This window comes from Oncorhynchus tshawytscha, linkage group LG05 (assembly GCF_018296145.1).
Source record: "Oncorhynchus tshawytscha isolate Ot180627B linkage group LG05, Otsh_v2.0, whole genome shotgun sequence".
Lineage (NCBI taxonomy): Eukaryota > Metazoa > Chordata > Actinopteri > Salmoniformes > Salmonidae > Oncorhynchus > Oncorhynchus tshawytscha.
The window spans coordinates 85,761,587-85,786,885 of NC_056433.1; the positions used below are offsets into that span (position 1 = coordinate 85,761,587).

The following is a 25,299-nucleotide window of genomic DNA, read 5'->3' on the forward strand; positions in this document are numbered from 1 at the left end:
TACCAGTACGGAGTTGATGTGCAGGGGTACGAGGTAATTGAGGTAGATGCACTACATGATAATTGTATGTGGACACCTGCTTGTCGAACATCTCATTCTAAATCATGGGCATCAATATGGCCCCCCTTTGCGAGTTGGTCCCCCCTTTGCTTCTATAACAGCCTCCACTCTTCTGGGAAGGGTTTCTACTAGATGTTGGAACATTACTGCTATAACAGCCTCCACTCTTCTGGGAAGGGTTTCTACTAGATGTTGGAACATTGCTGCAGGGGACTTGCTTCCATTCAACCACGAGCCTTCGTGAGGTTGGGCGATCAGGCCTGGCTCGCAGTCGGTGTTCCAATTCATCCCAAAGATGTTCGATGGGGTTGAGGTCAGGACTCTGTGCATGCCAGTCAAGTTCTTCAACACCGATCTCGACAAACCATTTCTGTATGTACCTCGCTTTGTGCACTGGGGATTTGTCACTGGAACTAAGGGGCCTAGCCCGAACCATGAAAAACAGCCCCCGACCATTATTCCTGATTGGTATTCGGCCATGATAACTACTAGTTTAGATAGCTGGCTAGACTAATTTACCAATCCATTTTTCTTTTGCTGACATGGCTAATAGAGTGACTGTCAGTGACTGACATAACATGAGAAAAATTGCTGATGCACAACCGAATTTCGAACTTGCACCTTGTGTATTCACCTCGTGTATTCACCTCGTGTATTCTACTATTCTAACTCTCAACAGTAAATTGAGACGCCAACCAAATCGCGCTTAGAGCCCTCCAAAAGGCTAGAGTCAAATCAAATGTATTTATATAACCCTTCGTACATCAGCTGATATGTCAAAGTGCTGTAGAGAAACCCAGCCTAAAACCCCAAACAGCAAGCAATGCAGGTGTAGAAGCACGGTGGCTAGGAAAAACCCCTAGAAAGGCCAAAACCTAGAGAGGAACCAGGCTATGAGGGGTGGCCAGTCCTCTTCTGGCTGTGCTGGGTGGAGATTATAACAGAACATGGCCAAGATGTTCAAATGTTCATAAATGACCAGCATGGTCAAATAATAATAATCACAGTAGTTGTCGAGGGTGCAACAGGTCAACACCTCAGGAGTAAACGTCAGTTGGCTTTTCATAGCCGATCATTGAGAGTATCTCTACCGCTCCTGCTGTCTCTAGAGAGTTGAAAACAGCAGGTCTGGGAAAGGTAGCACGTCCGGTGAACAGGTCAGGGTTCCATAGCCGCAGGCAGAACAGTTGAAACTGGAGCAGCAGCACGACCAGGTAGACTGGGGACAGCAAGGAGTCATCATGCCAGGTAGTCCTGAGGCATAATCCTAGGGCTCAGGTCCACTGAGAGAGAGAGAGAAAAAAAAGAGAGGATTAGAGCGAGCACACTTCCATTCACACAGGACACCGGATAAGACAGGAGAAATACTCCAGATAAAACAGACTGACCCTAGCCCCCCGATGCATAAATACTGGAGGCTGAGACAGGAGGGGTCAGGAGACATTGTGGCCCCATCCGATGATCACCCGGACAGGGCCAAACAGGCAGGATATTTGAACAGAAGCGATCTGAGGTCATTCGAGTTGCCTCCTCATTAATTCTCCTGCCCCCTAAAAAAACAACAACAACATAATTCTAAGAAAGAGTTTGTGTTGGGCTGGTCCTGGCATATAGTTCACTTCACTTCCTATTATCTCTCTCCTCGCTGCTGGACATGAGCCTGTAACTCTCTCCTCTCTGCTAGACATGAGCCTGTAACTCTCTCCTCTCTGCTAGACATGAGCCTGTAACTCTCTCCTCTCTGCTAGACATGAGCCTGTAACTCTCTCCTCTCTGCTAGACATGAGCCTGTAACTCTCTCCTCTCTGCTAGACATGAGCCTGCAACTCTCTCCTCTCTGCTAGACATGAGCCTGCAACTCTCTCCTCTACTGTCACCATCGTCGACATCTCTGCTTACTTCTGAGTGGGAAGTACGAGATTGGGAGGGGGGCAGGGTTGGTTGACCTCAGGTCACCCCACTGGAAGCCCGAGGTAGGGAGAATCTATCAAATAGCGCACCTCTAACTTTGTAAAGTATTAATGCAATTAGTAAAATCAATCACACTACGAAATGCTACCAAATAAACAACAATTCATTCATAATACTGTGAATATATAGTTTCACAGACATATTGTTGCATTTTTTTCTGGTTTGTGTGAAATCATTAAGAATAATATAAACCAGTCTGCACAGCACCAAGGAGAATTGGTTTAGTCTCGACTCTTGGTTGACAGTGTTGGGGGATGGGTAATGTATTGATGCTCGAGTGCCAAATCAACACAAATTTGTTTCTATTTGTCTTTGTTACTTCTTTTTGATATAAATTAGTCTTATTTTTGTATATATTTTTTTATATTTATATAGTTTTAAATGTTAGGATTATTTATTTGTGTTCCAAATGTTGAAATAAAAATGACAGTTAATGCAGAATGGTGCTTTTTTTTGTGGTGGGTGGGTGGGGGGGGGCTGAATGGGGGGGTTCGCCCACGGAGCCATGCAAGCTAGAACCACCACTGCTGTGGATTGTGTTACTGTCGACCAATCACAAGGCATATAATGTAGCTTGAGAATGCACCGCAAATCTGTCAGTGAACCACATGCAGCCAGAACAAGCCTCTTGTAATATTTCAAATACTCCTGCTTAAAAGTGAAACAATTATTCTGACTTTAGGCTACCAAAATATTTTATCAACTTCCAAATAGGCCTATTGTTTTACGAAGTAATATAAGAGAGATACGCTTTTGGCATGAGAGTATCGGCCATTTTGTCCATTTATTGATCTCAGTTTCTCAGTTTGTCAGTGTCAAAGTCACCTGTCTTTTCCATCATTTGTGTGGTATTAAAAAATACTACTAAAGTCTGAAAAATGCATGAAATTCTTCCCAGACCCAAGTACAACTGTTTCTGTCTTCTCTACTGCTCCATGCTACTTTGCAAATGTGATGATATGCATGCACTGCTTTATTCTAAATTAGATTTTTTTTTGTCCATTCCAGTGCCTCAGAGACCCCTAGTTCACTTTTTTTTCCCCGGCACCTCCCTATTTACAATTTAAGAAATGGTGAAGACTCTTGTGAGCGCATGCTCTGAGTACACGTCCTAGTAATCCATCTGGCCCTGCGGACTTGTGAATGTTGACCTGTTTAAAGGTCTCACTCACATCAACTATGGAAAGCGAGATCACACAGTCGTCCGGAACAGCTGGTGCTCTCATGCGTGGTTCAGTGTTAGAATAATTTGAGCTCCTCTGGTAGGCTTGCGTCACTGGGCAGCATGCGGATGGGTTAACCTTTGTAATTCGTGATAGTTTGCAAGCCCTGTCACATCCGACAAGCATCAGAGCTGGCATAGTAGGATTCGATCTTAGTCCTGTATTGACTTTTTGACTGTTTGATGGCTCGTCGGTTTAACAGGATTTCTTATAAGCTTCCGGATTAGTGTCCCACTCCTTGAAAACGGCAGCTCTAGCCTTTAGCTCAGTGCAGATGTTGCCTGTAGATCCATGAATTCTGGCCGATGACTGATGCGGTACTCTTCAATGTTATAGGATGAATCTTTGAACACAATTGGCTAAACATTTAAATCATGAAAACAAAAATTTCAAAAAATATATATTTGGTCTTAATTCAAGGTTAAAATTATAAATAAGGTTAGCAGTGTGGTTAGGGTTAAGTTTAAAATCACATTTTAAGAAGATACATTTCAGAAATAGGTGGGGTTTATGACTTTGTGGCTGTGTTAACTAGTGACGACCGTGTTCGAGAGCATCAAAACCGTGATGGATCATGGGTAAATTGTGAAGAACTGACTGATATTCAAATAATAATGAGTCGTTGTTTATTGGCTCAACACAAATCAACAAATATTAATAATAAATAATAATAATAAAATAATAATAAAACTATTACAGGTGAGTTGAAAACTGAGGGGAACGAGGTAAACAATGATTTTGTCTAGAAGGGATACAGTTTATGTCAATATTTTACAGAATTTTTCTTTTTTCGTCTTTTCGTAGCAGGTTAGGAGAATTTATGCAGCAGGTTATGAGAAATTAGATTAAGGTTAGGAATATGGTTAGAGTTAGCTAAAATACAAAAATACATTTTTGACGTCAGTGTGACATAATCTATATACCAACTAGCCATGACTATAAACAAGTGATCACGGGACGGACACGTTGGACAAATTCCTTTCTTCTCTCTGACTTTCCTGTTTACTTTAGTTGTTCTTGGCTGGCAAGGCGGTCAGTTTGCCAAGTTTCGCTGATCTTCATACTATAAGTGGCAAAGAAAGCGCGTTGAAATTGCTTTCCTTGCACCCTAATCAACACCAACAGATCTGCGAAAATGTTCCGCCTAAAATGAGTCCGGCGGCTTCTTATTGGACGAAATAGTTGCCCCGCCCAAAACAGGAAATCCTATTCGATACTGCAAAACGATTTCGGCAGTATTGAATTCTCATTGGCCGTATGATATCTCACACTGCTGGACGGGCCAACAACAACAACAAGATAGGGTGAAGAACTGTCAGGATGGATGCAGGTAGGAAAGATTTCTTAATTAAGGAAACAATGATTTAACACTTTTGTGTTTTAGAGTCACTCTGAACAAAGGCACGGCATATTTAGCTATTCCATAATGGATTCCAATTTGTACATCAGTTGAGGTTTACATCTATTTTGAATGTGAATCAAAATAGTCTTAGCTTGTCTGTTAGGCAGATACTGTTACTAGCTAACAGAAAGACAGGCTAAAATCAGCAGATGTCAGTTTGGTAGATTATATAAAACATTTTGCTGGTGAACTAGCTAGCTAACCTAGCAATCATTATATTTTTGACTGAAAACGACGAAACTAAGGTGAAATAAACCCCATGTTTATCTGCTGCTATGTTCTGTCCTTGACATCAGTTTAACGTTAGCATAATTGGGTCCCTGCCTCCCAAGACAAATCATCTTTTGTCGTCTATACCCATGTAACATAACGTTATTGTCCAGTGTCACTAGCAAACTAACTAGCTACCTACCAACAACTGCTGAAAGGATGGTCACGTAGCTAGCAAGCCAAATCTGTATTTGCAATGTCATTCTCTGTCGCAATCCCATCTTTGGCTAGCTAGCCAGCAAGCTCAACTGTCAATCTGCATTGAGTATGTTTTGCAGTGCTTGGAAGCTAGCTATCTACTAGTCCTGTTACTGAAATAAATATACACTGAGTGTACAACATGCTCATTCTATGACATAGCCTGACAGGCGAAAGCTATGATCCCTTATTGATGTAACTTGTGAAATCCACTTCAATCAGTGTACATGAAGGGGAGGAGACATGTTAAGGAAGGATTTTTAACCCTTGAAACAATTGAGATAGTGTATGTGTGACATTCAGAGGGTGAATGGGCAAGACAAAAGATTTAAGAGCCTTCGAAAGGGGTATGTTAGTACGTGCCAGGTTCACCGGTTTGTGTCAAGAACTGCAACGCTGCTGGGTTTTTCACGCTCAACAGTTTCCTGTGTGTATCAAAAATGGTCCACCACCCAAAGGACATCCAGCCAACGTGACACAACTGTGGGAAGCGTTGGAGTCAACATGGCCCAGCATCCCTGTGGAACGCTTTCGACACCTTGTAGAGTCCACGCCAAGACGAATTGAGGCTGTTCTGAGGGCAAAAGGGAGTGGTGCAACTCAATATTAGGAATGTGTTCATTAATGATTCCTTGTTCAAGTGTGTGTGTGAGAGCCATGTAACAAGGTGTTCTGAATCAGATGCATTTTTATATTTCAGCTACTCTCACATACGACACACTTGGCTTTGGAGAGTTTGACGATTTTCCAGAGACCTCAGAGCCAGTGTGGATCTTGGGGAAAGAATTCAATGCACTCACAGGTACTGAAGACATGGGATCATAAAACGGGTGTACTGTTGCCCCAGTATATGTGTGTTAGAGATGGTGACAGTAGACTGTATATAAAGGCCTACTGTAAGCAGACTGTATATAAAGACCTACTGTAAGCAGCAGACTGTATATAAAGACCTACTGTAAGCAGCAGACTGTATATAAAGACCTACTGTAAGCAGCAGACTGTATATAAAGACCTACTGTAAGCAGCAGACTGTATATAAAGGCCTACTGTAAGCAGCAGACTGTATATAAAGACCTACTGTAAGCAGCAGACTGTATATAAAGACCTACTGTAAGCAGCAGACTGTATATAAAGACCTACTGTAAGCAGCAGACTGTATATAAAGACCTACTGTAAGCAGCAGACTGTATATAAAGACCTACTGTAAGCAGCAGACTGTATATAAAGGCCTACTGTAAGCAGCAGACTGTATATAAAGACCTACTGTAAGCAGCAGACTGTATATAAAGACCTACTGTAAGCAGCAGACTGTATATAAAGACCTACTGTAAGCAGCAGACTGTATATAAAGACCTACTGTAAGCAGACTGTATATAAAGGCCTTCTGTAAGCAGACTGTATATAAAGACCTACTGTAAGCAGCAGACTGTATATAAAGACCTACTGTAAGCAGCAGACTGTATATAAAGACCTACTGTAAGCAGCAGACTGTATATAAAGACCTACTGTAAGCAGCAGACTGTATATAAAGACCTACTGTAAGCAGCAGACTGTATATAAAGACCTACTGTAAGCAGACTGTATATAAAGACCTACTGTAAGCAGCAGACTGTATATAAAGGCCTACTGTAAGCAGACTGTATATAAAGACCTACTGTAAGCAGCAGACTGTATATAAAGACCTACTGTAAGCAGACTATATATAAAGACCTACTGTAAGCAGCAGACTGTATATAAAGACCTACTGTAATCTGTAATGGTGACAGTAGACTGCAGCAGAAGGCATGCTTCTTAGCTAACTCATTGTCTTTGCTTATCCAGAAAAGGAAGACATTCTTTCAGATGTCACTTCACGACTATGGTTCACCTACAGAAAAAACTTCCCGCCCATTGGTGAGTAGCCTAAACCTACTGTAGCAGGCCACACCTACCATACCTACTGTAGCAGGCCACACCTACCATACCTACTGTAGCAGGCCACACCTACCATACCTACTGTAGCAGGCCACACCTACCATACCTACTGTAGCAGGCCACACCTACCATACCTACTGTAGCAGGCCATACCTACTGTAGCAGGCCACACCTACCTTACCTACTGTAGCAGGCCACACCTACCATACCTACTGTAGCAGGCCATACCTACCATACCTACTGTAGCAGGCCACAGAATAAACCCTAGGACATTACTGATACGCCTACAGTACCATACCTACTGTAGCAGGCCACAGAATAAACCCTAGGACATTACTGATACGCCTACAGTACCATACCTACTGTAGCAGGCCACAGAATAAACCCTAGGACATTACTGATACGCCTACAGTACCATACCTACTGTAGCAGGCCACAGAATAAACCCTAGGACATTACTGATACGCCTACAGTACCATACCTACTGTAGCAGGCCACAGAATAAACCCTAGGACATTACTGATACGCCTACAGTACCATACCTACTGTAGCAGGCCACAGAATAAACCCTAGGACATTACTGATACACCTACAGTACCATACCTACTGTAGCGGGCCACAGAATAAACCCTAGGACATTACTGATACGCCTACAGTAGCATAGCACTTTGATTGTATATGCCAATAAGATTAGCCTATCAGGTGCAGATTGTTTCAATGTGTTCCAGGAGGGACAGGGCCTACGTCCGACACAGGCTGGGGCTGCATGCTGCGATGTGGACAGATGATCCTAGGCGAGGCCCTGGTCCGCAGGCATCTAGGCCGAGGTATGAATGACTACTTTTCTAAATCCTGTGCCGTAATCTGTTCCCTGAAGCATACAGCTCATTTTATTGTGTGACCCTTCAACATTTAACATTCTGTTATTCAAGTTATCAAATGTACTTCACCAAATAATCTCAGGCGCTGTTGTGATACAAATCTCTTATTGCACTTGTACTACGTGTTCTGTACAAAGGGGTTTCAACCAGTTATTGATAATGGTGTGTTGGGTGAGGAGCCAGACTCAGAGAGAAGACTACATCTGGTTGAAACAAAGGGGTTTCAACCAGTTATTGATAATGGTGTGTTTGTTAAGCAGACTGGAGATGGGTGAGGAGCCAGACTCAGAGAGAAGACTACATCGGTATCCTCAACGCCTTCCTTGACAAGAAAGACGGCTACTATTCTTTACATCAAATCGGTGAATACTGACTTGTAAATCTTATACGACGATGCACGACTTGAGACAGTGAAGCTACTATTCTTTACATCAAATCGGTGAATACTGACTTGTAAATCTTATACGACGATGCACGACTTGAGACAGTCATACCTTATATATATTCAGAAAGGAATGGGTAGTATTTCTGACACCAATAGCATTACACTATATTTACTATGATGACATCAGTGGCATAACAACATCTATCTTTATTAGGATAATTACATCTGTGTACTGCAGCCTATGATGATATCTTTATTAGGATAATTACATCTGTGTACTGCAGCCTATGATGACATCTTTATTAGGATAAAACATCTGTGTACTGCAGTCTATGATGACATCTTTATTAGGATAAAACATCTGTGTACTGCAGTCTATGATGACATCAGTGGCATAACAACATCTATCTTTATTAGGATAATTACATCTGTGTACTACAGCCCAGATGACATCATTATTATTATCATTATTATTATTATATCTCTCTAGTCACCCCCAAAACCAATTCTTTCTTTGGCCGCCTCTCCTTCCAGTTCTCTGCTGCCAATGACTGGAATGAACTACAAAAATCTCTGAAACTGGAAACACTTATCTCTCTCACTAGCTTTAAGCACCAACTGTCAGAGCAGCTCACAGATTACTACACCTGTACATAGCCCACCTATAATTTGGCCCAAACAACTACCTCTTTCCCAACTGTATTTAATTTTAATTTATTTATTTATTTTGCTCCTTTGCACCCCATTATTTTTATTTCTACTTTGCACATTCTTCCATTGCAAATCTACCATTCCAGTGTTTTACTTGCTATATTGTATTTACTTTGCCACCATGGCCTTTTTTGCCTTTTACCTCCTTTATCTCACCTCATTTGCTCACATTGTATATAGACTTGTTTATACTGTATTATTGACTGTATGTTTGTTTTACTCCATGTGTAACTCTGTGTCGTTGTATCTGTCGAACTGCTTTGCTTTATCTTGGCCAGGTCGCAATTGTAAATGAGAACTTGTTCTCAACTTGCCTACCTGGTTAAATAAAGGTAAATAAATAAATTATTAGGATGGCACTAACATCAGTTGTCTGTGTACTGCAGCCCAGATGGGAGTCGGGGAGGGGAAGTCTATAGGCCAGTGGTACGGACCGAACACAGTGGCACAGGTACTGAAGTAAGTACAGTCTCCAGTCTAGATAATGACCGACTCTGTGGTACAGATGATGACTGCACCTAGCCTGGTCCCAGATCTCTGTGTGCTCTTGCCAATATCCATTGCTGTCATTGTCAAACCAGACATTGGCATTAGCACAAACAGACTGGCACTCAGGCTATGGCTGCACAGTGTGTGATACAGATGATGACTGCTACACTGTGTTGAATATCACCGGTCTTGCCCCTCAGGAAACTAGCTGTGTTTGACTCGTGGAGTCGCCTGGCTGTACACGTTGCTATGGACAACACTGTGGTGATCGAAGAGATCAGTGAGTAGTGAACACAGTCATGGTACTACAGGATGAACCCCATGCCTCGTCAATCTATAGAACATACATGGTTAAAGAGGAGGGGCCATCAACTGTTAGTCCTACTCATACATGGTTAAAGAGGAAGGGGCCATCAACTGTTAGTCCTACTCATACATGGTTAAAGAGGAGGAGGGGCCATCAACTGTTAGTCCTATTCATACATGGTTAAAGAGGAGGGGCCATCAACTGTTAGTCCTACTCATACATGGTTAAAGAGGAGGAGGGGCCATCAACTGTTAGTCCTACTCATACATGGTTAAAGAGGAGGAGGGGCCATCAACTGTTAGTCCTACTCATACATGGTTAAAGAGGAGGAGGGGCCATCAACTGTTAGTGCTACTCATACATGGTTAAAGAGGAGGGGGCCATCAACTGTTAGTCCTACTCATACATGGTTAAAGAGGAGGAGGGGCCATCAACTGTTAGTCCTACTCATACATGGTTAAAGAGGAGGAGGGGCCATCAACTGTTAGTGCTACTCATACATGGTTAAAGAGGAGGGGGGCCATCAACTGTTAGTCCTACTCATACATGGTTAAAGAGGAGGAGGGGCCATCAACTGTTAGTCCTACTCATACATGGTTAAAGAGGAGGAGGGGCCATCAACTGTTAGTGCTACTCATACATGGTTAAAGAGGAGGGGGCCATCAACTGTTAGTCCTACTCATACATGGTTAAAAGGGGGGCCATCAACTGTTAGTCCTACTCATACATGGTTAAAGAGGGGGGGCATCAACTGTTAGTCCTACTCATACATGGTTAAAGAGGGTCCATCAACTGTTAGTCCTACTCATACATGGTTAAAGAGGGTCCATCAACTGTTAGTCCTACTCATGTTTGCATTCATCCAGTTCTGTATTGCGTGTAGTCCAGAATACCCAAGCCAAGGGCTTTTATGGACCAATCTCTGCCATAATAGTAGATGGGAACAGGCTATTGAGATGCGTGAGCTAGACTCTAATTCAAGCTGACCTCCTGTCCTGTTCCCCAGAGTGGTTGTGTATGTATAGACGTGTACAAGGATCTCTTGACTTTTTCCACGTTTTGTTTTAAGTTACAGCCTTATTCTAAAATTGATTGAATATATTTTTTTCCCTCATCAATCAACACACAAAACCCCATAATGATAAAGCGAAAACAGGTTTTTAGAAATTTTAGCAAATGTATATAAAACAAACGGTGACCAACATCCCCGATGGTCACTCTGACAGAGCTCCTGAGTTCCTCTGTGGAGATGGTTGTCCTTGTTCGAGGTTCTCCCATCTCTGCAGCACTCCACCAATCAGGCCGTTATGGTAGAGTGGCCAGACGGAAGCCACTCCTCAGTAAAAGGCACATGACAACCCGCTTGGAGTTTGCAAAAAGGCACCTAAAGGACTCTGACCATGAGAAACAAGATTCTCTGGTTTGATGAAACCAAGATTGAACTTTTTGGCCTGAATGCCAAGTGTCACGTCTGGAGGAAACTTGGCACCATCACTTTGGTGAAACATGGTAGAGGCAGCATCATGCTATGAGGATGTTTTTCAGCGACAGGGACTGGGAGACTAGTCAGGATTGAGGCAAAGATGAATGGAGCAAAGTACAGAAAGATCCTTGATGAAAACCTGCTATAAAGCGCTCAGAACCTCAGACTGGGGCGAAGGTTCAAGTTCCAACAGGACAACGACCCTAAGCACACAGCCAAGACAATGCAGGAGTGGCTACAAGTTTCTGAATGTCCTTGAGTGGCCCAGCCATAGCCCGGACCCCGATCTAACATCTCTGGAGACCTGAAAATAGCTGTGTAGCGATGCTCACCATCTAACCTGACAGAGCTTGAGAGGATCTGCAGAGAAGAATGGGAGAAACTCCCCAAATACATGTGTGACAAGCTTGTAGCGCCATACCCAAGAACACTCAAGGCTGTAATCGCTGCCAAAGGTGCTTCAACAAAGTACTGAGTAAAGGGTCTGAATACTTATGTAAATGTGATATTTCAGTTTATTTTAAATAAATTAGCCTGGGGGAAGAAAAAAAACTTGTGTTTTTGCTTTTTCATTGAGGTATTGTGTGTAGATTGATGAGGGGAAAAAAATATATTTAATCCTTTTTTAGAATAAGGCTGTAATGTAACAAAATGTGGAAAAAGTCAAGGGGTCTGAATACTTTCCCGAAGGCACTGTTTGTAACGTTGCTGTTCTCCCCAGAGCGGTTGTGTATGCCCTGGCTGGACTATGGTGGAGCAGCGTGTGTGGATCTCCAGGGGGGTATGTCAGAGCGTAACGGCTGCCTGGAGGGGGCCTGCGCCCTGGCTGAGGAGGAGACAGCTCTCTGGAACCCCCTGCTCCTCCTCATTCCTCTCAGGCTGGGCCTAAGCGATATCAACGAGGCCTACATCGAGACCCTGAAGGTGGGCCAGAGAGAAAGAGCTTGGTCCCAGATCTGTTTGTTTGTGCTGTCTTACCAACTCCTTCGGTTGTTGTCATGCCATGAGAGTTGGCTATATAACACAAACGTATCTGGGGCCAGGCTAATATCCACCAACAAAACTAAAGTGTAATGATATTTTTTACGTGTATACAGCCAGGTCAAATTCTATCCCCTCTTTCTGTGTCTCTTGTTCACAGCAGTGCTTCCAGCTGCCCCAGTCCCTGGGTGTCATCGGAGGGAAGCCCAACAGTGCCCATTACTTCATAGGCTATGTTGGTATGTCCTGTACACTAACATTACTCCATAGGCTATGTTGGTATGTCCTGTACACTAACATTACTTCATAGACTATGTTGGTATGTCCTGTACACTAACATTACTTCATAGACTATGTTGGTATGTCCTGTACACTAACATTACTCCATAGGCTATGTTGGTATGTCCTGTACACTAACATTACTCCATAGGCTATGTTGGTATGTCCTGTACACTAACATTACTTCATAGGCTATGTTGGTATGTCCTGTACACTAACATTACTCCATAGGCTATGTTGGTATGTCCTGTACACTAACATTACTTCATAGACTATGTTGGTATGTCCTGTACACTAACATTACTTCATAGACTATGTTCTGTACACTATCCAGTCTATGGTCTTCTCTAGTTATTTATATCCAGTCTATGGTCTCTAGTTATTTATATCCAGTCTATGGTCTCTAGTTATTTATATCCAGTCTATGGTCTCTAGTTATTTATATCCAGTCTATGGTCTCCTCTAGTTATTTATATCCAGTCTATGGTCTCCTCTAGTTATTTATATCCAGTCTATGGTCTCCTCTAGTTATTTATATCCAGTCTATGGTCTCCTCTAGTTATTTATATCCAGTCTATGGTCTCCTCTAGTTATTTATATCCAGTCTATGGTCTCTAGTTATTTATATCCAGTCTATGGTCTCTAGTTATTTATATCCAGTCTATGGTCTCCTCTAGTTATTTATATCCAGTCTATGGTCTCTAGTTATTTATATCCAGTCTGTGGTCTCCTCTAGTTATTTATATCCAGTCTGTGGTCTCCTCTAGTTATTTATATCCAGTCTATGGTCTCCTCTAGTTATTTATATCCAGTCTATGGTCTCCTCTAGTTATTTATATCCAGTCTATGGTCTCCTCTAGTTATTTATATCCAGTCTATGGTCTCCTCTAGTTATTTATATCCAGTCTATGGTCTCCTCTAGTTATTTATATCCAGTCTATGGTCTCCTCTAGTTATTTATATCCAGTCTATGGTCTCCTCTAGTTATTTATATCCAGTCTATGGTCTCCTCTAGTTATTTATATCCAGTCTATGGTCTCCTCTAGTTATTTATATCCAGTCTATGGTCTCCTCTAGTTATTTATATCCAGTCTATGGTCTCCTCTAGTCATTTATATCCAGTCTATGGTCTCCTCCAATTAAAATAGATACTTCATGCTTTGCACTATTGCGACCCTCTGCTCACTAGGAGCTAAAAGTCGAGCTTCAATGGCTCTGTTGAATGGTCTCGTTCTGCTAAGTAGAGCTTGTTGTCCTGCATCTGTCCCCCCAGGAGAAGAGCTGATCTACCTGGACCCCCACACCACCCAGCCTGCGGTAGAGCCCTGTGAGGACAGCCAGGTCCCAGACGACACTTACCACTGTCAGCACCCGCCGTGCCGCATGCACATCTGTGAAATAGACCCCTCTGTCGCAGTGGTAAGAACTACAGAGACTTAGGGCTATGAGGTCAAAGGTAGAGCAATACTTCAGCTTGCTTACACTTTTCCCTAGCAGCAGGTATATCTTAAAGATAGCATTTAGCTAAATATTGTTTTGCTGACCACTATTTGAAGTGAATTGACTCAACGTTGCCTCTCTACGTTGTGGTTAGGCGTGATTTCAGTTCTAGACATTAGTGTTTTGTTTTGTTGACACAGTAAGTCAGATGTTTGTCCTTTTTTTTCTGACCCCAGGGTTTCTTCTGCAGAACGGAGGACGACTTTGATGACTGGTGTTTGCGCTTCCGAAAGGTACTGTACGATGTTTCATCAAAGGGATACAAATATAGGAAGTTTTCAATTCACCTCGGCACTAAACCTCTTTTCAGAACCGTTAGGGGTGTCAGTTGTCCCCGCTGAAAAAAACAATGTTATTTTTAACCTGAAATGGGTCAACCTGGTTAAATTACTGTTACTTCATCGGGGCAGTGGTTTTGTTGTGGTTCAGTGTGTCAGGTCCTGCGAGCATTGACTCCTCGCAATTCTCCCAGGGTGAACTAATCATTATTTTTCTGACCTGTCTGTCTTCAGTTGTCCCACACTAGAGCAGGCCTGCCCATGTTTGAACTGATAGACTGTCAACCATCTCACTTCGCCTGTTCTGTAGATGTACTCAACCTCAACCCTGGTAAACATCAAAACACTTGACCTATATTCTCTTGACCTGTACGGGGGGTTGAGGAAGGGATATTGTGATTTAGTTCCCTTTACAGATTGAGGCTGGGATTCAGTCAGAGGTGCGTTGTCAACAAGCGCCTTTTAAAGGCAATTATCCCTGCAGACGTCAGGTCAAGTGTGAATGACCTTTAAATGCCAAGCGCTGTGTGCTCATCTACACCACGTCTTTGATCGAATCCTCGCCTAAATCTGGATAGGACAATGAAGTGATTTAATGTGTTGTCTGAGGTGATTAATTTCTCTTTACAGACGTTGTGATACTGTTGATCAATCCATTATTTCTCCCCCTCCTAGATTTCTCAGACTCTGATAGGTTGGAGCGGTTCTTTGATTCTGAGGATGAAGAGTTTGAAATTCTGTCCCTGTGATGATCGAATACAGTCATATGTCCCGGCAGAACCCCAACGATTCTGCTCTGTATCAGAAGGGAAGCCATAGGGGACAGGAGATAACAACAACATCACTAGCCAGCCTGGCAACGATGGCGTAGTGATGTGTCAACACAGTTGTCTTCTGAACAGCCACTGACTGCCCTGTGTCCAATGAGGAGACTCCTTGCTAGGAGGTGGTGATACAAGGGTAGTGGGAGCTTTCAGGACATCTTCACATGTCTCCATTAAGTCTTAACACTTAAAAAGGAAATATTTCTAGTGATATGGTGCCTTGACCCCGCCCCCTCCCTCCCATCCATAACACAGTTGACTAGTGTTTAATCCATAACGGTTTACTACTATACTTATTGCTTAGGTCACTGATATCTGAAGTCTCTGTATTAACGGATGAACACCATTTGGTTGAGTGAAATTCGCAGATCCAAATAGATTATCTTGTTCATTCAGAGTATCGTTGTCACGTTAAATCTCTCTGTACAAAACACTGGCTCATTTGATTTTCCTCAATTCACGAAGATGAATGATGAACAGAACATTTGAAATGTTAATAAGGACAAAATAAGAAATAAATTTACAGCTTGGACATTTATTTAATTTACTTGTTTGTGTTTGTTGTTGTTGTGAAATAATGATTTGAAAGAGTTGACTATACCCACTTAAATATCGTAACATACAGTTCGCAGTTTCATATTCATATACCCCCTCTGACTTCTCCTTGTGTACTAGGCACTGTTAGGAGGTATCTAACAGAGGATAAATGGGGTCTCCTCGTCCAGGCTCCTTCCACAGCTCCCCGATTGGCTCATTCTCGGCTGCATTGATGGCATCAACACTGTGGTTCTTAATGTCAGCGTGCACATCTTCAATGTTCCTGGCTGCATCAATCACCTAGGAGATGACAACAATATCTTGGGTGAATTTCCCATTGAAGACCACACTGTAACATCATGTTTGGACAAACCAATGGCCAAATCTCCACATTCTACCACTTCTACCAGTGTGCACTTGCACACTCCCATTACTGGGGCGGCAGAGTAGCCTAGTGGTTAGAGTGTAGAGGCAGCAGGGTAGCCTAGTGGTTAGAGTGTAGAGGCAGCAGGGTAGCCTAGTGGTTAGAGTGTAGAGGCGGCAGGGTAGCCTAGTGGTTAGAGTGTTGGACTAGTAACCGGAAGGTTGCAAGTTCAAATCCCTGAGCTCACAAGGTACAAATCTGTCGTTCTGCAGTTAACCCACTGTTCCTAGGCCGTCATTGTAAATAAGAATTTGTTCTTAACTGACTTGCCGAGTGAAATAAAGGTTACATTTTTAAACAATTAAAAAATTGATTAGAAAGTATTAGATAGGTGTAGTCATTGGCTGGAGGGGTGTTTCCACCATTGTTAAATCAATGGGCGGCAGGGTAGCCTAGTGGTTAGAGTGTAGAGGAGGCAGGTAGCCTAGTGGTTAGAGTGTAGAGGAGGCAGGTAGCCTAGTGGTTAGAGTGTAGAGGCGGCAGGGTAGCCTAGTGGTTAGAGTGTAGGGGCAGCAGGGTAGCCTAGTGGTTAGAGTGTAGGGCGGCAGGGTAACCTAGTGGTTAGAGTGTAGAGGCGGCAGGGTAACCTAGTGGTTAGAGTGTAGAGGCGGCAGGGTAACCTAGTGGTTAGAGTGTAGAGGCGGCAGGGTAACCTAGTGGTTAGAGTGTAGAGGCGGCAGGGTAACCTAGTGGTTAGAGTGTAGAGGCGGCAGGGTAACCTAGTGGTTAGAGTGTAGAGGCGGCAGGGTAACCTAGTGGTTAGAGTGTAGAGGCGGCAGGGTAACCTAGTGGTTAGAGTGTAGGGATGGCAGGGTAACCTAGTGGTTAGAGTGTAGGGATGGCAGGGTAACGTAGTGGTTAGAGCATTGGGACTAGTAACCAGAAGGTTGCAAGTTCAAACCCCTGAGCTGACAAAGTACAAATCTGTCGTTCTGCCCCTGAACAAGGCAGTTAACCCACTGTTCCTAGGCCGTCATTGAAAATAATAATTTGTTCTTAACTGAGTTGCCTAGTTAAATAAAGGTTAAAAAAGATTTTAAAAATGATGGGGAGTGTGAAAGTGCAAACAGGAAGTGTGGAGAATCGACACAGCTTCTTACCTGCCACTTGACAGAGGGGTCCTTCATCAGAAGTTCAAACTTCTGCTGAACGGCCTTCTGGAAGACGGTGGTCTCATATCTCTCTGTCCCAAATTGACCCCGCTGGGCGGCCTCAGACGGGCTGAGCTGCAGGAACATCACAAGGTCTGGCTTGGGCAGCCCCATGTCAGGATTCATACACCATTCCAGACTGAAACCCTGCTCGGCAGACAAACATGAACTTGCTCGTTATGGCATAGGAACTTATGTCAGAGTGAATGGACTGTCTTTCCATCGGCCCTATGCAGTGGTGCCTGGTGAAGGTATCCTGTTTTCCTATAGATTTTTTCAGATTCTGACAAAAAAGACATGTTCTAAGTCCACAACAATCGTTAAACTGTCAGGAGACTATTTTTCAGGTCTGGGATAAATAAAAAATGTAAATATTTTTGGAGAGTGTAGTTGCCCTTTAATTCAATTGAGCAAAACAAAATGTCCTCCCCATTGACGCAGCTCAGCATGAAATCGTTTTGTCAGGTAAGCTAACATTACAGTCAACATTTAATTGTGAAAGTTTGTTTGTTAAAGCCTTTATTCATCCAAACAGTGAATGATGACTGGATTGAGCATCGCAAATAGCAAACTAACCCAAGACTAAGAAACAGACTTGTTCAATACCTGAACCAATAGGTTCTCCACTGCAGGCCCAGGTCCAATAGGTTCACCACTGCAGGCCTAGGTCCAATAGGTTCTCCACTGCAGGCCTAGGTCCAATAGGTTCACCGCAGAAGGCCTAGGTCCAATAGGTTCACCGCAGAAGGCCTAGGTCCAATAGGTTCACACACTGCAGGCCTAGGTCCATTAGGTTCACACACTGCAGGCCTAGGTCCATTAGGTTCACCACTGCAGGCCTAGGTCCATTAGGTTCACACACTGCAGGCCTAGGTCCATTAGGTTCACCACTGCAGGCCTAGGTCCAATAGGTTCACCACTGCAGGCCTAGGTTCAATAGGTTCTCCACTGAAGGCCTAGGTCCAATAGGTTCACCACTGCAGACCTAGGTCCAATAGGTTCACCGCAGAAGGCCTAGGTCCAATAGGTTCACCACTGCAGGCCTAGGTCCAATAGGTTCTCCACTGCAGGCCTAGGTCCAATAGGTTCACCACTGAAGGCCAATGTCCAGTAGGTTCACCACTGCAGGCCTAGGTCCAATAGGTTCACCACTGCAGGCCTAGGTTCAGTAGTTACACCACTGAAGGCCTAGGTCCAATAGGTTCACCACTGAAGGCCTAGGTTCAATAGGTTCTCCACTGAAGGCCTAGGTTCAATAGGTTCTCCACTGAAGGCCTAGGTCCAGTAGGTACACCACTGCAGGCCTAGGTTCAATAGCTTTGCCACTGCACAAACATGTCTATAATAGATATAACGACTGTTACAATTTCCCCCGTCTTCCCCAACAGCGAGTCAAGCAAATTCAGCCAAAGTTTGAGGCTATTTTCCAATGAAAATAAAAGAAAGTAGAAACCTCAGGATTTAATAGGCGATAAGATATATTTCACGAAAGGAGTGCATATATTTGGCCTGGTGAAGCGCTTCTATGTGCCGACTGACTGGAAGCTGATAATGAGTTTGATTTACGCCGCTGGTCTTGGGAAGAAACGTTGAGTCCTCACTGTCCGAGAACAAGTCAAGACAGAGTACAAATTTATTCCAAACTGAGACAAGACCGACACACTCAATGTGTGGACTGGAGTACGACAACACTGCAGGAGGGGGTACTTCAGGCAGAGTAAAATGCGATTGGGGTAACCACAGACATTACATACAGAACAGGTTTTGGTGCTGGTGAGAGCTGTGTGTATTGTTCTAATGAACTCACAGGCTTGGCTCTGGTGAGAGCTGTGTGTATGTTTTAATGACCTCACAGGCTTGGCGCTGGTGAGAGCTGTGTGTATTGTCCTAATGAACTCACAGGCTTGGCCCTGGTGAGAGCTGTGTGTATTGTCTTAATAAACTCACAGGCTTGGTGCTGGTGAGAGCTGTGTGTATTGTTCTAATGAACTCACAGGCTTGGCTCTGGTGTGTGTAATGTCTTAATGAACTCACAGGCTTGGCGCTGGTGAAGGCCACTCCAGAGAAGGCGTATCTATCCACCACCAGATTGATGCCCTGCTCCAACTTCTCCTTCATCAGAGGCCTGGAGGGAAAAGGACCCAGACATACAACCACAGCTAATAACACATCATGTCCTACTCCTTAAGACAGTATGGCAGCTCAACCACATCTAATAACACACCATCTAAATGTTGTTGCCATTTTAACCCTTGGGCAGGCCACCTATGCATTTTTTCCCAGTTCTCCTAAATCTAAGCTGTATTATTATTTTTTTTTAAAGATAAATATATATTTGAATGTTTTTTCAGGATGGAAAAAACTCTTCCATTGTAAACTTAAATGACAAACTAAATATAAATTATGTAGAAAAGATAATGAACCTATACAGTACCTTATGTATAAATACCCCTTGTCTTATTTCACATTGTTGTTACAGCCAGAATTCAAAATGGATTAAAAAAACAATAATTCTCACCCCCCTACACACAATACCCTATGACAAGGTGAAAACAATAATTCTCACCCCCCTACACACAATACCCCATGACAAGGTGAAAACAATAATTCTCACCCCCCTACACACAATACCCCATGACAAGGTGAAAACAATAATTCTCACCCCCTACACACAATACCCTATGACAAGGTGAAAACAATAATTCTCACCCCCTACACACAATACCCCATGACAAGGTGAAAACAATAATTCTCACCCCCTACACACAATACCCTATGACAAGGTGAAAACAATAATTCTCACCCCCCTACACACAATACCCTATGACAAGGTTTTAACATATTTCTGTTGCTAATTTATTGAAAATTAAATCTCTCATTTACATAATTATTCACACCCGAGTTAATATGTTTAGAATCACCTTTGGCTGCGATTACAGCTGTGAGTCTTTCTGGGTAAATCTAAGACATTTGCACACCATGGATGTAAAATATTGGCCCATTATTATATTCAAAATTCTTCAAGCTCAATTTGGTTGTTGATCATTGCTAGACAGCCATTTAAGTATTGCCATAGATTTTCAAAAATAGATTTAAGTCCAAACTAACTCAGCCACTCAGGAACATTCACGGTCTTCTTGATGAGCAACTCCGGTGTAGATTTTGGCCTTGTGTTTTCGGTTATTGTCTTGCTAAAAAGTGTATTAATCTCCCAGTGTCTAGTAGAACGCAGATTGAAACAGTTTTTTTCTCTAGGGTTTTGCCTGTGTTTAGCTTAATTCCATTGATTTTTTTTTTATCCTGAAAAACTCCCCAGTCCTTAATGATTACAAGCACACCCATAACATGATGCAGCCACCACTATGCTTGAAAATATGGAGAGCGGTACTCAGTAATGTGTTGTATTGGATTTGCCCCAAACATAACACTTTGTATTCAGGACTCACAGGCTTTGCAGTATTACTTGAGCGCCCTGTTGCAAACAGGATGCATGTTTTGGAATATTTTTTATTCTGTACAGGCTTCCTTCTTTTCACTGTCAATTAGGTTAGTATTGTGGAGTAGCTACAATGTTGAGCCATCTTCAGTTTTCTCCCATCACAGCCATTAAACTCTGATTTCATGGTGAAATCCCTGAGCGGTAAACTGAGTTAGTCAGGATGCCTGTATCTTTGCACACAGAGTCCATGCAACAATTTTTACTCCTGAAATTATTTAGGCTTGCCATAAAAGTGATTAAATACATTTAATTTTTAATTAAAATTCATAAAAAGTGTTAATCCATTTTAAATTCAGGCCGTAACACAACATCATGTGGGAAAAAGTTAAGGGGTTTGAATCATTTCTGTAGGCACTGTATATATATACATATATTTAAAAAATATATATATAACCTCTATAAACAACAAATTACCAAGATAAAATACAAGTCCGTTTGGTGGAAACAACTGGTGGGAAAAGGTGCATATTTTCTTAATGCAGATTTTTTATTTTGCATGAAAATGTGTCGCCAATTGTATACTAACCTAGCTACTCAGAAAGACTTGAACATTCCCAAAAACAATGAATTAAAAGACTACATTATTAGTACTATGTTGACTGAAAAGAACACAGCATTAGCCATAGCAGAATGCAGGAAATTGGAATTAAAATGGCAAAATTCTTTCTTAGCTCAATGGCAGAATATACAGCGCCTTCGGAAAGTATTCAGACCCTTTGACATTTTCAACATTTTGTTACGTTACAGCCTTATTTTAAAAATGGATTCAAAAAAATTAATAAATCTACACACAATACCCCCATAATGACAAAGCAAAAACAGGTTTAGAAAATTTAGCTAATTTATTAAGTAGTTAACCCACTGTTCCTAGGCCGTCATTGAAAATAAGAATTTGTTCTTAACTGACTTGCCTCGTTAAATAAAAGGTACAATAAATAAGACATATTTTATATATTAGTATTCAGACCCTTGAAAGGGACTTGAAATTGAACTCAGGTGCATCCTGTTTCCATCGATCATCCTTGAAATGTTCCTACAACTTCTGTGGTAAATTCAATTGATTGGACATGACTTGGAAGGCACACACCTGTCTATATAAGGTCCCACAGTTGACAGTGCATGTCAGAGCAAAAACCAAGCCATGGGGTCAAAGGAATTGTCCGTAGAGCTCCAAGACAGGATTGGGTCGAGGCACAGATCTGGGGAAGATTAGCAAAGATTTCTGCAGCATTGAAGGTCCCCAAGAACTCAGCGGCCTCCATCATTCTTAGATGGAAGAAGTTTGGAACCACCAAGACTCTTCCTAGAGCTGGCTGCCCGGCCAAATTGAACAATCAGGGGAGAAGGGCCTTGGTCAGGGAGTTGAGCAAGAAAGAGATGGTCAGTCTGAAAGAGAACCTTCCAGAAGGACAACCATCTCTGTAGCACTCCACCAATCAGGCCATTATGGTAGAGTGGCCAGACAGAAGCCACTCCTCAGTAAAAGGCACGACAGCCCGCTTGGAGTTTGCCAAAAGGCACCTAAAAACAGAGCAAAGTACAGAGAGCTCCTTGATGAAAACCTGCCCCAGAGCGCTCAGGACCTCAGACTGGGGTCAACCTGACAGAGCTTGAGGGGATCTGCAGAAAAGAATGGGAGAAACTCCCCAAATACACATGTGCCAAGCTTGTAGGGCCATACCCAAGAAGAATCAAAGCTGTAATCGCTGCCAAAGGTGCTACAACTAAGTACTGAGTAAATACTTATGTAAATGTCATGCAGGTAGCCTAGTGGTTAGAGTGTTGGACTGGATCGAATCCCCGAGCAGATTATGTAAAAATCTGCCCCTGAACAAGGCAGTTAACCCACTGTTCCCCGGGCGCCGTAGATGCCGATGTAAGGCAGCCCCCTCCGCACCTCTCTGATTCAGAGGGGTTGGGTTAAATTAGGATTATTTTTTATTTAACTAGGCAAGTCAGTTAAGAAGGGGCGGCAGGGTAGCCTAGTGGTTAGAGCGTTGGACTAGTAACCGGAAGGTTGCAAGTTCAAACCCCCGAGTACAAATCTGTCGTTCTGCCCCTGAACAGGCAGTTAACCTACTGTTCCTAGGCTGTCATTGAAAATAAGAATTTGTTCTTAACTGACTTGCCTAGTAAAATAAAAGAACAAATTCTTATTTACAATAAAGGCCTACTGCGGGGACGGGGGCTGGGATTAAAAATAACAAATATATATAAATATAGGACAAAACACACATCACGACAACACTACATAAAGAGAGACCTAAGACAACAACATAAGGCAGCTACACATGACAACACAGCATGCTAGCAACACAACATGGTATAAACATTATTGGCCAGACAACAGCACAAAGCAGCCACAACTGTCAGTAAGTGTCCATGATTGAGGCTTTGAATGAAGAGATTGAGATAAAGCGGACTAGTTTGAGTGTTTGTGTTGCAGCTCGTTCCAATCGCCAGCTGCAGCGAACTGAAAAGACGAGCGATCCGGGGATGTGTGTGCTTTGGGGACCTTTAACAGAAGGTGACTGACAGAACGGGTGTTGTATGTGGAGGATTGAGGCCTAAGAGGGTTTTATAAATAAGCATCAACCAGTGGGTCTTGTAACGGGTACACAGAGATGACCAGTTTACAGGAGTATAGAGTGCAGTGATGTGTCCTATAAGGAGCATTGGGGGAAAATCTAATTGCCGAATGGTAAAGGACATCTAGCTGCTCGAGAGCACCCTTACCTGCCAATCTAGTAATGTCTCCGTAATTTAGCATGGGTAGGATGGTCATCTGAATCAGGGTTAGGTTGGCAGCTGGGGTGAAAGAAGAGTGATTACAATAGAGGAAACCAAGTCTAGATTTAAATTTAGTCTGCAGATTTGATATGTGGAAGACCCATTTCAGTTGAAGGCATTCAGTTGTACAATTGGTATCCCCCTTTCCTTATTTCAGTTTTTTAAATACAAATTCTAAAAAGCTGTTTTTGCTTTGTCATTACGGGGTATTGTGTGTATATTGATGAGGAAAATTAACAATTTAATTAATTTTAGAATAAGGCTGTAACAAAATGTTGAAATAGTCAAGGGGTTTGAATACCTTCCAAATGCACTATACCAGTCAAAAGTTGGGACACGCCTACTCATTCATTTGTTTTTCAACCGGACAATGACCCAACCCACCACCAGGCTGTGTAAGGGCTGTTTGACCAAGAAGGAGAGTGATGGAGTCCTGCATCAGGTGATCTGGCCTCAATAACCCAACCTCAAACCAATTGAGATGGTTTGGGATGAGTTGGACCGCAGAGTGAAGGAAAAGCAGCCAACAAGTGCTCAGCATATGTGGGAACTCCTTGAAGACTGTTGGAAAAGCATTCTAGGTGAAGCTGGTTGAGAGAATGCCAAGAGTGTGTAAAGCTGTCATCAAGGCAAAGGGTGGCTACTTTGACAAATCAAAAATATGTTTTGATCTGTTTTACATTCTTTTGGTTACTACATGATTCCATATGCGTTATTTCATAGTTTTGATGTCTTCACATCAAAAGTAAAAAATAAAGAAAAACCCTTGAATGAGTAGAGGTGTCCAAACTTTTGGCAGGCTCAAATATGCAAGCATGTATCTTATTTAATGATCAATGCCTCTGTATATTAGAGTATTACACGAGTTCCCATCGGTTGGCAGAGAACAGCAGGTGCACTGTATGGTCCTCCAGGTTGCTTTTGTTCTCCAGATAGGAGTTGATCAGCTGGCCGATCTTTGTAGTTCTTTCTGTACAAACAAGAGTAATACAGGGAGCGAATGTAGTCAAAGAAGAATTAATTTTGCATCGCCATGTGGACCAAACTCCACCCAGCCGGGGGAACCGGGCAAGGCAAAATTAGTTTGTATAATCCCATATATTTTCGTCTAGGTAAATTTGCAATCAAAGCGGATTCAAACAACACAATTATGAGAAAAATACATTTCATTTTGATGAATTAGCAGCCACGGATAATAAAGTTAATTTACCCGGAAATTTCATCATTTCAGTTTGCCGCCCGCTATCCTGCAGTGCTTGGACTAGCTTGTTACATTGTGTTGTTTTTCCTGCCTTGTCCACTCCTTCGAGCACAATGAGAGCCCCTCTTCTGCAAGTCATTATGAATAGCGATTATGAATAACGGCACTCACAAAACATAAAATTACAGGCGCGTTGACCAGCAACAGGAATTGAGAAGCTCACCCGCGTAGACTATGGAACGCCGTTAGGGTCTTAAAGCACGTGGTCAAAACGCAAACTTTTTAATGCTACTCTGTAAAGTAAGTAAACTCAGAAAAACAGAAACGTCTCTTTTTCAGGACCCTGTCTTTCAAATATAATTCGTAAAAATCCAAATAACTTCACAGATCTTGATTGTAAAGGGTTTAAACACTGTTTTCCATGCATGTTCAATGAACCATAAACAATTAATGAACAAGCACCTGTGGAACGGTCATTAAGACACTAACAGCTTACAGAAGGTAGTTAACTAAGGTCACAGTTATGAAAACTTAGGACACT

At 42.5% G+C, this 25,299-nt stretch overlaps 2 protein-coding genes across 4 annotated transcripts; one reads left to right on the plus strand and one right to left on the minus strand.

Moving 5' to 3' along the window:
- The first annotated feature begins 4,310 nt into the window (after positions 1–4,310).
- atg4b (autophagy related 4B, cysteine peptidase) lies at positions 4,311–15,694 on the plus strand. Of its 3 annotated transcripts, none has more exons than XM_042322606.1 (13): positions 4,311–4,584; positions 5,825–5,926; positions 6,946–7,017; positions 7,767–7,865; positions 8,180–8,281; positions 9,402–9,474; positions 9,705–9,784; positions 12,016–12,218; positions 12,439–12,514; positions 13,828–13,973; positions 14,231–14,287; positions 14,567–14,663; positions 15,008–15,694. In XM_042322606.1, the coding sequence occupies exons 1-13, from the start codon at positions 4,575–4,577 to the stop codon at positions 15,079–15,081; spliced, it is 1,191 nt and encodes a 396-aa protein (XP_042178540.1). In that variant the 5' UTR covers positions 4,311–4,574; the 3' UTR covers positions 15,082–15,694. The 3 variants fall into 3 exon arrangements, with proteins under 3 accessions (XP_042178540.1, XP_042178539.1, XP_042178538.1); XM_042322605.1 differs by having other exon boundaries at positions 4,342–4,584; positions 12,436–12,514; XM_042322604.1 differs by lacking the exon at positions 4,311–4,584 and having other exon boundaries at positions 5,806–5,926; positions 12,436–12,514.
- On the minus strand, positions 15,672–25,009 carry dtymk (deoxythymidylate kinase (thymidylate kinase)). The gene is made up of 5 exons (XM_024414173.2): positions 24,768–25,009; positions 24,419–24,527; positions 19,303–19,393; positions 17,218–17,415; positions 15,672–15,993 (listed from the first exon to the last, which is right to left on the minus strand). The coding sequence occupies exons 1-5, from the start codon at positions 24,895–24,897 to the stop codon at positions 15,838–15,840; spliced, it is 684 nt and encodes a 227-aa protein (XP_024269941.1). The 5' UTR covers positions 24,898–25,009; the 3' UTR covers positions 15,672–15,837.
- Positions 25,010–25,299: the final 290 nt, after the last annotated feature.